Genomic DNA, 11,101 nt, shown 5'->3' on the forward strand with positions numbered 1-11,101 from the left:
ACACGCACTTCCAGACTTTGTCATAAGCACACCCACGAGTGAGTCTGGCATCTTTTCTCTCTCCTCTCCCTGCCTCTCCATTTTTTGAGACAGGGTCTCTCTATGTAGTCCTGATTGGCCTGGAACTCACTGTGTAGACCAGGCTGGCCCAAACTCAGAGAGATCTTCCTGCCTCTGTGTTCCCACTACTGGGATTAAAGGCCTCTGCAACCATGCCTGGCTCTTTTTGTCTTAAAATCTGAGTGAGGGTGAATGAAGGTCACATGGGTTCAGTAGTTTGGCAGAATGAGAACGGCCCCCATAGGTTCATATATTTGAATGCGTCATCACCAGGGAGTGGAGCTCTTTGGAAGGATTGGAAGGATTGGGAGGCTATGGACTTTGAGGTTTCAAAAGCCCAAGCCAGGCCCACTGTCTCTCTCTTCCTACTGCCTTGCAGATTAGGATGTAGCTCTCAGTTCCTTCTCTGGTATCAGGTCTACCTGTGTGCTGCCATGCTCCCACCATGCGGATCATGGACCAAACCTCTGAAACCACAGCCAGCCCCAATTAAATGCTTGCTTTTTTTTTTTTAATTATTAAAACAAATTTATTCTTGCACACATGCTACCTCTCCCTAAGGCGGGTTTTGAGAGGTCAGAAATGCTTTCTTTTATAAGAGTTGCCTTGGTCATGGTGTCTCTTCACAGAAATAGAAAAGTGATGAGACAATAGAGGGAATTTCAAGACGGGGTGACTTGCAGGCTGTGGCCTTGCAGCTTAGATATGAGCCACTATACCCAGTCTTGTTCACATTCATCTGCAGAGGCAAGCGCACATCTGGGAGCTGAAGCAGGAGGATCCTGGGGTTTGAGGCCATTTGGGCCATGCAGTGAGATGAAGTAAAGGAAGAAGAGAGGTGGGGGCTGCAAAGATGGCTCAGTGGTTAAGAATACACCCCACCCTCACAGAGACCAGAGTTGGGCTCCAGCACCCATGTCAAGTAGCTCCAAGGAATCCAACACCCTCTCTGGCCTCTGTGAGTACTGCACTCTCACACACATAATTACAAATCATAAAAGCTTAAAAGCAATAAAAAGGGAAGGAGAGAAAGAAAGGAATAAAAAGGAGGGGAAGGGCCAGGTGTGGTCCTTTAATTGCAACACTCGGGAGGCAGAGGCAGGAGGATCTTTGTGAGTTCAAAGCCAGCCTGATCTACAGAGTGAGTTCTAGGCCAGCTAGGGCTGTTGTACAGAGAAACCCTCTCTCAAAAAACGGGAAAAGAAAGAAAGAGAGAAAGAAAGAGAGAGAGAGAGAGAGAGAGAGAGAGAGAGAAAGAAAGAAAGAAAGAAAGAAAGAAAGAAAGAAAGAAAGAAAGAAAAAAGAGGAGGGTACAGAGGGAGATGGAGGGAGAAGGGAGGAATGAGGGCGGACGGAGAGAGCCGCTCACTGTGACATTAGCTGCTCACCTTACATCTGATTGGCTTCTTGTTTGAATGATACTGATTTTTGAAATATAAGATAACATGAACTTTCTTGTTATCAAATCCACAAATATCAGGTCCTAAAAGAAAAAAAAATAATTAGGTGCTCTCAATTGTCTTCCAGACTGCATCAGCATACAGAAACACTTGGCTCAGCATCCTCCCTGAACATAGAGCAAACGCGTCTGTCGGGGCCGACCTGACTTCACCAGAGGACACTGAAGCAAAGGTCTGGTGACCAGTGCCCTCCTGCCAAAGTCATCTTGGACCCCACTGTGAATCGGCACACAGACGAAAACAAGGCCCAACTGGGCAGTGTCCTGTGGTCACAGCACAGGGAGACTGAAGCCGGAAGACTGCGGATTCCAGCCTAGGGAGCATGTATCCAGCTCCCAACAAAGAGCAAAGCAGTGAGCTGGACAGACAGCTCAGAAGGGAAGGCCCTAGGCTGAGACGGAGAGAGCCTGCTCCTGCACCAAGACTTCTGACCTCCACATGTGACATGGCACATGCATGCCTTGCATAAGTTGTTTTTTTTTTTTTTTTTTTTTTTTTTCAGAGCTGAGGACCAAACCCAGGACCTTGGGCTTGCTAGGCAAGCGCTCTACAACTGAGCTAAATCCCCAACCCCGCATAAATATTTTTTAAAGATTATTTTGTGTGACTCTGTTGACACTCTCCTCTTTCTCTCTCTCTGTCTCTCTCTCTGTCTCTCTGTCTCTCTCTCTCTCTCTGTCTCTCTCTGTCTCTCTCTCTCTGTCTCTCTCTCTCTCTCTCTCTCTCTCTCTCTCTCTCTCTCGTGTGTGTGTGTGTGTGTGTGTGTGTGTGTGTACACATGCATGCAGGGACCTGTGGTGGCCAAAACGAGTCAGATCCCCTGGATCTGGAGTTCCAGGTGACTATGAACCATCCTGCTCTGGTGCTGAGAACTGAACTGAGGACCTCCACAAGAGCAGAAAGCACTCTTAACCACTGAGCTGTCTCTCCAGCCCCCAAATATATGTTCTTTAAAATGAGAAACACTCGCTTTAATGTTTTAATTTTAATTCAAATAAAAATTGTAAAAAAATAAATTTTGAAAAAGCACAAAAATTGCTAAGGCGTTTTGTGCTGTTTGTCTTTTTGCTTTTTTACGGTGGTGAGAGTGGAATCCAGGGGCCTCACACTAGTCAATCAAGCACTCATCATTTGGGCTACAACACAGCCCAAAGGATTCATTTCATTGTAGTGCAAGGTGTGTGGTGCATACACAAGAATGTGCAGAATTCCCTGCCTGCATGCACATGCTGAGGGCAGGGGAAGACTTCAGGTTTTCTCTATCAATTGCCATCTTATATCCTTGAGACAGGGCCCACACTGAGCCGGAAGCTGGTCCTTCCAGAAAGTCTGGCCAGCCTAAGGTGCTCTCAGGGTCTACCTGTCTCTACTTCCCAGTGTTGGGACTGCAGGCACACATAGCCATGTCTGGCTTTTTATGTGGGTTTTGGGATTTGAACTTAAATACAGTTACCCCCTGGGCCATCTCCCCAGTCTTTATTTTGTTTTCTACATTTTTGGAGGGGTTTGAGACAGGGTGTCATTGTAGCCCAGGCTGGCTTTTTTTTTTCTTTTTTAAATATTTATTTATTATGTATACAGCATGTATGACTGCAGGCCAAAAGAGGGCACCAGATCTCATTACAGATGGTTGTGAGCTACCATGTGGTTGTTGGGAATCGAACTCAGGACCTCTGGAAGAGCAGCCAGTGCTCTTAACCTCTGAGCTATATCTCTCCAGCCCCCAGGCTGGCTTTGAACTCTGTAGCTAAAGATGACCTGGAACTCCTGGTCCTCCTGCTTCCACCTCAAGGAACTGGGATGATGCCTGCTTTATGAGGTGCTGGGGATGGAGCCCAGAGCTTTCTACATGCTAGGCAGGCATGCTAGCAACCAAGCCCAGCCCCAACCCACACTTGCAATCTTTCAAGCTTTACCATTCTCTTAGAAGTGACCAGAAAGTCTACCATCCCTCCCCTGACAGTCTGGACTTGTTTCAGCAGCCAGAGCTTGTCACTTTGGGACACATGTGTTGACTTCACCTGTCCAGTGTCCCCACATGTGTTGACTTCACCTGTCCAGTGTCCCCACATGTTGACTTCACCTGTCCAGTGTCCCCACATGTGTTGACTCACCTGTCCAGTGTCCCCACTGGAACTCCAAACTTTCTCACTGTTTTGAATCTCCGGAAGCAAGGCCTTGTTACTTAGGCAGGCTGGCATCATGCTCTCAGTTCTCCTGCCTCCCCTCCTAGGTGCTGGGAGGCAGGATTTACCAACATGCCCACCATTAACATCTCACTCCTGAAAACTTTATACTTTCTGTTCAGGTGTGGTGGAACACACCATTCATCTCAGACTTGGGAGGCAGAGAAAGGAGGATCATCTCTGTGAGTTCGAGGCCAGTCTGGTCTACAGAATGAGTTCCAGGACAGCCAGAGCTGTGACACAGACAATCCTTGTCTCAAAAAACAAACAAACACATTTGTGTGTGTGTGTGTGTGTGTGTGTGTGTGTGTGTGTGAGACGGATGTGTATGTGTGTGAATGCAGGTGTGTGCCCAGCTCAGTGTGGTCTCAGCACTCAAGCTTCAGGGCTGAGGTTGTAGTTTAGTGGTGTGTCTGCAAGGCCCTGGGTTTCATACCCAACACAGGACCAGTGAGAGCTTCAGCAAGAAAAGGCACTGGCCATGAGGCTTGAAGGTCTGAATTCAATTCCCAGAATTCCAATGGAGGAAGGAAAGAACCGACTCTCTGGAGTTAGTGGCACCGAGAAGACAGCTCAGCCATAAGGAGCGCTGGCTGAGGACCGGGGTTCTGTTCCCAGCACCCACGTGGCAGCTTACAACCCCCTGTAACTCCAGTTCCAGGGGAACTGACATCCTCTTCTGGTCTCTAAGCCATCTGCACGTACATGTTGCACACAGATCCACATAAATTCAATGAATACATAAAAACAAATGTTAAGCCACGCTGAGATTCAAAGCCCTTTGGCTTTTTGGTTCTTAGTCCCGAGAACACTCAGCGTGCACTGGCTGGTTGGACGGCGCTGCAAACCTCGGGTCAGATAGGTTGGGTCAGGTCAGTCCCATCAGCAGAGCCTGAGTGACTGGCGCTGGGAGCATGTGCCCTCCCCTGCTGCACTCACCGAACATGATGTAGTACTGAGACTTTCCGTCCATAGTCTTCTGATCCAGGTCAGAGGGGAACACCTTGACGTAGCCGCCGCCGCAGTCCATCTTCTGCTCATGCTTCACCGTGTACTGGATCACCAGCGTCTTCCCTTTGTTGCTGAACGGCTTGAAGCTGGCAGAGATGGCGTAGAATCGGCTGTTCTGGGTTGTCTGCAGGCCTTCCAACAGAAAGTGAGCATGATGGAGTCAGAACAACACTGCACACAGCACGGGGCGCACACCTTTAACCCCAGCACTCAGGAGGCAGAGGCAGGCGGATCTCTGAGTTCGAGGCCAGCCTGGGCTACAGAGCGAGATCCAGGACAGGCTCCAAAGCTACACAGAGAAATCCTGTCTCGAAAAACAAACAAACAACAAAAAACCCAAAACAACAAAAACATTGCACTCAGCAACTTGTGGGGACCTCAAATTCATGTCCCAGTGACCCCCAATAACAGAGTTTGCATTAGCCACTGTGCACAAAGCGGTCGCAGGGAGCCACACCTACACCACTAACAAGATCTCTGCTGCCAGAAGCCTGGGCTTCACACACCCAGGTGCCTTTGTACTTAAGAAGCATCCTTTGCTTTTGCTGGGGCCAGAGAGGTGGCTCAGTGGGTAAAGACCCTTGCAGTCAAGCCTGACACTTGAATTAGATTCTTGGGGATCCATGGCATGGAAAGAGGGTCAACTCCCAAAAGCTGTCTTCTAATTTCCACATGCTCATCATGACATTTGTGCCCCCCTACACTATCTCACACACACACACACACACACATACACACACACACACACGAGTTTACAAAAATACACTCTTGCTAGGTTTTTGTTGTTTTTTATTTTATTTTTTTGAGACAGGGTCTCACTGTGTAACCTTGGCTGTCCTGGAACTCACTATGTAGACGAGGCTGGCCTCTGTCTCCTGAGTGCTTGGATTAAAGCTGTGGGCCACCATACCCAGCAGTGTCATTTTGTTTTGTTTTGTTTTTAATATTAGGGACAGATGGCACATGCTCAGCACTGGCTCCCCCTCTGGATCTCATCCTCGATCCCACCACTGTTATACTTTATGTTATGAAATTACCAGCTGGGGATGCAGCTCAGTTGGAAGCTCAGCTAGTGTGCTAGAGGCCTGGGGCTCCATCCTCAGTGCCATGTAAGTGGGAGTGGTGGTACACATGGAGCACTGGGAGGAGACAGGAGGCCCAGCCTCAGCTGCATGGCAGTTCGAGGCCAGCCTGGACCACACGAAGCCACCTCAACACAACAGGCTAGTAAGATGGCTCAGCAGGTCAAGGTGCTTGCAGCCAGATCTGAGTGGGGTTCTCAGGACCCACATGGTGGAAGGAGAGAACCAACGCTCACATACTGTCCTTTGACCTCCACGTGTATGTCTTGGCAAGTACACACACACACACACACACACACACACACACACACACACACAAACACCCCTAAAAAGCAGGGGCTGGGCCAGGCGGTGGTGGTGCACACCTGTAATCCCAGCACTCAGGAGGCTGAGGCAGGTGGATCTCTGTGAGTTCGAGGCCAGCCTGGGCTACAGAGCTAGTCCTGGATGGGCTCCAAAGCTACAGAGAAACCCTGTCTTGAAAAAAAAAAAAAGCAGGGGCTGGAGAGATGGCTGAGCGTCCTCACTGAGGTGGTGGCAAGAGGACCTGAGTTGAAGTCCCCAGTGCTTACTTAAAAAACAAGCCAGGTGTGGCTACACATGCCTATAACTTCATTGCCTCTGTGCGTGCGTGCGCATGTGTTGGAGACAGGAAGATGGCGGGGGCTCACTGGCCACCACCCAAATCTCCAGGTTCAGTGAGAGACCCTGTCTTAAGGGAACAAGGTGGAGAGCGACCAAGCAGGACACCAGGTGTCCTCTCTGCTCTCTTCAGTGCACAGACGTGCCCACACCACACACACTTCTAGATAGAACATGGAAAAGCTTAATTGTGCTACCTTAATCTTGATAAGGCAAGAATATACAATGCACAAAGAAGGCTGCGCAGCTACTAAAGAAAACAAAACACTATTTTTTTTTTTTTTTAAGATGAGGTCGCATGTAGCCTAGGCTGGCCTAAAACTCCCCCATTTTGCCAAGTACCTTAGTTTCTGTTGCTGTGATAAACACCATGACCAAAAGCAACATGATAGGAAGCCAGGGCAGGATCCTGGGGGCAGCAACTGAAGCAGGACCATGGAGGAAGGCTGCCTACTGGCTTTCTTCCCGTGGCTTGCTCAGCTACACTCTATATACCCCAGGACCCCAGCCTAGGGGTGCCACTGTCCACAGTGAAATGGGCCTTCCCACATCAGTCCCTAGTTAAGAAAATGCCTCACAGGCTCGTCTACAGGCAGTACAATTGAGGTATTTTTTTCAATTATGGGTCATCATCTCAGATGATCCAAGTTTGTGTCAAGTGGACATAAAAGCAGTCAGCACAGCAAGAATGACCTTGTGCTTGTCATCCTCCTGTCTTTCCTGCCAAGTGCTATGACAGAAGTGAACCATAATGGCCAGGTCCAGGTGTATTGATTTTCCCTTGCTACCTGAAGGCAGTTTAGCTGGACAGGTGTGGTGTCATATCCTAGCACTCTGGGGGCTGAGATAGATGGATGGTGAATTCCAGGCCAGTCAGGGATACATACTGAGACCCTGTCTCAATCAATCAATCAATCAATCAAACAAACCATGGGCTGGAGAGATGGCTCAGCAGTCAAGAGCACGGGCTGCTCTTGCAGAAGACCTGGGTTTGATTCCCAGCACCCACATGGTGGCTCCCAACAGGTTGTAACTCCAGCTCCAGGGAATCCAATGCCCTCTTCTGACTTCTTCAGGTACCACACAGTTGGTGCACAAACATGCAGGCAAGCAAAACATTCTACACATAAATAAAATAAATAACTTAAAATATTAAAATTCAAAATTATTGTGGCTGGTTAAAGTGGCTTTTGTCTTAGATCCCAGAACTGGGGAGGTGGAGGCAGGCAGATCCCCATGAGTTTGAAGCTAGACTGGTCTACACAGCAAGTCTAGGCCAGTCAGGGCTACATAGATACAGACCTTGTCTCAAAATAAACAGCAGAACCCAAAACCAACAAATCAAGCAACCAACCAGCCCCAAATTCCCCAAAACGAACTTGGTATTTTCTATTCTTTCATTTTGTTTGAGACACAGTCTCTTCATAGACCTGGCTATCCAAGAACTCACCATTATCCTCCTGCCTCTGCCTCCCATGTGCTGGGATCAAAGGTGGACACCTGGCTCTTCCAATTTTTAAAATTACATTTATTTTGTATGTATGTATTTTGTATGTGTGTATGGGTGAGGGGAGTATGTTGTCATAGCACACATGTGAGAGTCTGAGGACAATTTGTGAGAATCAGATTTCTCCTTCAACCATATGGGTCCTAGGGTTCACACTCAGGGAGTCAAGCATGGTACCAAGCTCCTTCACCCACTGAGCCACACATCTAAGCCTCAACTCCAAGCTGGCTCCCAACTCTCACATGGGATTCAGATCCCCATCCCACCCCGTCACCGGCATCCAGGCAATCCCAGGAGCCACTCAATTCCCCACTTCCTTGTCTAGGCACCATACTTTCTCTGTCACCTCTCACCCATCTAAATTCCTCACATCTTTCCATCTGTGACTGCTAAGAGACCATACAGGGAATCCAGATGTCCAGAGTCCCAGCCACCAGGCCTGGTCTGCTGTTCTTACTCAACAGGGTTTTAGGGGACAGAAAAATCACAACGGGCAGACAGCATCCACATCCTCAGGCTCGTCTATGCCATAGCTGGCTCGTTTCACCCACTTCAGTCATAAAGCTGGGGGGGGGGAGTTGTTTCTGCTTTTAAAATGATTTTTTCTTTCTTTTTGTAAGATTTATTTATTTATTATGTATACAATGTTCTGCCTGCATGTGTGCCTGCAGACTCAAAGAGGACACCAGATCTCATTACAGATGGTTGTGAGCCACCATGTGGTTGCTGGGAATTGAACTCAGGACCTCTGGAAGAGCAGCCAGTGCTCTTAACCTCTGAACCATCTCTCCAGCCCTTAAAATGATTTTATATAATAATGTTACTACTTTTTTCTTTCTCCCTCTGAGACAGGGTCTCACTATGCAGCTCTGGCTCTTCTGGATCTCACTTTGTAGACCAGGCTGGTCTCAAACTCAGAGACCCTCCTGCCTCTGCCTCTGGCGTCTTAGCTGGAGGTTCTGACCTCTCTTCCTGCAGCTGCCTCCTACTGTCATCACGCCCAGGTTCTGTGGAGCTGGGGCTTTGGGCATGCCAGGCAAGACAGCCCCAACCCACTCTGCATGGTGAGTATTAGACCTAGTGGGTCACCGGCCTCTCTCAATTCTTTGACTGCTTTGTAACATCCAAGGGACATGTAAATGAGCATCTGTGACAGTGTTTCATCCGTGTCTCAATTCTTTGACTACTTTGTAACATCCAAGGGATATGTAAATGAGCATCTGTGACAGTGTTTCATCCGTGTTACAGAAGTTTCAATAACAACTTCCCAGCACAGTGACTCACACCTGTGAACCAGGCATGGGGCTGACTGAAGCAGAAGGATCTGGAGTACCAGGCCAGCCTAGGCTTCCTAGAGGGAACCTGTCTCAGATAACACATTTTTTTCCTCCAGACAAGCTCTCATGTGTACCAGATCGTCCTTGAACTTGCTATGCAGCTAAGGATGACTTTGACTTTTTAATCCTCCTGCCAATAAATCTCTATTTTATTATTTGTTTGTTTGTTTATTTATTTATTTACTTACTTACTGAGACAGGATTTCTCTGTGTAGCCATGGCTGTCCTGGAACTCATTCTGTAGACCAGGCTGGCCTCAAACTCACAGAGATCCCCCTGCCTCTGCCTCCCGAGTGCTGGGATTAAAGGCATGCTCCACCATCACCCAGCTAAAGTTTACATTTATTAGCCAGTTGTGGTGCATGCCTTTAACCTCAGCACTCAAGAGGCAGAGGCAGGAGCAGGCAGATCTCAGTGAGTTCCAGGGCAGCCAGGGCTACAAAGAGAAACCCTACCTCAAAAATAAATAAAATGAGAATTACATTTATTTATTTTGTGGTGTGGGAGCATGTGTCAAGGTTAAAGGTTAATTTGGCCTAGATTCTCCTCTTCCCACTGTGGGTTCTGGGGATCAAACTCAGGTCATCAAGCTTGGCCACAGGCTCCTTTACCTGCTGACCCATCTTGCTGGCGCCCCCCCCCCCTTTCATTTCTGATCGCCTCTTTTTGTTTTGTGACAAGATCTGGTTGTATCTTAGGGTGGCCCAGAGCTCACTATAGCCAGGCTGGTCTTGAACTTGTGATTTTCCTCACAGGTGTGTGCCACAGCGTTGTTCTAATCTCCATGAAGCGAGGTGATCTTGGGCAATACTGAAAAAATGTCCGACGGTCATTTTTTGTTTTTTTTTTCGAGACAGGGTTTCTCTGTGTAGCCTTGAGCCTTTCCTGGATCTCACTCTGTAGACCAGGCTGGGCTCGAACTCACAAAGATCTGCCTGCCTCTGCCTCCCGAGTGCTGGGATTAAAGGCGTGCGCCACCACCATTGGTCCAGTTGTCATTCCAGGACTCAGGAAGCCTCCTGGGCACCTTGGCTGTTCTTCCGGCACTCGGTATACAGCGCCCCCCAAACACACATAGGATCCATAAAAAGCGACCAGTACTGAGCCAGGAGGTCTGCTGGGAGTTAGGGCCATCTTGGGCTACATGAGACGGTCTCAAAAACTAAAACCAAAAATCCCCACCCAATCTTAAACTAATGGAAACCTAAATAAGGCATGGCAGAGCCTGCATGTGCCTAGTACCCTGGCTTGAGCGGTAGGTGCGTGGTCAGGGTGCCGTGTGGCTCTCTAACTCCACTGTTTGCATCGGATTCTACACTAACCTTTGTCTTTCTCTTTATGCCCATAGAACTTCCCCGACGAGACTCTGAAGAGGCCGAACTGGGAGTCATTGGTGGACTGCACCCAGCGGTTCCTCCAGCGCTCTGTGGGGAGACAGGAGGGTTAGCGCTGCCAAGTGCTCGGGATCGGGAGCACGGACGGAGGACAAGGCCGCCAGCCACCACGGCCATCGCCTTCACCTCCGTCTAGAAACTCCTCCTGGAAGTACACAGTGGCCAGCGCCACGCGCAGCACGCAGATGACAAAGAGCGACACGCGAGCCCGCACCATGGCTGTGCGCCCGACTCCCGCTCTTGTGCTTTCAGGCGTCTGCCCTGCCCGCTGGGCGCGACCCAGAAACTACAACTCCCGTCGTGCCTTGCGATTGTGACCTAAGGACCCTTGAGTGGGCCTGCTGGGACTACCGCTCCCGTGACGCCTCGCGATTGTGACTTGAGGCGCTCACTGGTGAGCGCAGCGCGGTGTCCGACGGGAG

At 49.1% G+C, this 11,101-nt stretch overlaps 1 protein-coding gene across 1 annotated transcript in view; it reads right to left on the minus strand.

The window, feature by feature from the left end:
* Positions 1 to 10,948, minus strand: part of Calr3 (calreticulin 3) — a 19,416-nt gene extending 8,468 nt beyond the window's left edge. Inside the window, exons 1-4 of the mRNA XM_036166578.1 lie at positions 10,806 to 10,948; positions 10,608 to 10,709; positions 4,646 to 4,849; positions 1,449 to 1,543 (exon numbers count right to left, since the gene is read on the minus strand). Coding sequence (XP_036022471.1) covers positions 1,449 to 1,543; positions 4,646 to 4,849; positions 10,608 to 10,709; positions 10,806 to 10,896 — 492 coding nt within the window. The 5' untranslated portion in view covers positions 10,897 to 10,948. The remainder of the gene's footprint in view (positions 1 to 1,448; positions 1,544 to 4,645; positions 4,850 to 10,607; positions 10,710 to 10,805) is intronic.
* Positions 10,949 to 11,101: the final 153 nt, after the last annotated feature.

This window comes from Onychomys torridus, chromosome 17 (assembly GCF_903995425.1).
Source record: "Onychomys torridus chromosome 17, mOncTor1.1, whole genome shotgun sequence".
NCBI classification, from domain to species: Eukaryota; Metazoa; Chordata; class Mammalia; order Rodentia; family Cricetidae; genus Onychomys; species Onychomys torridus.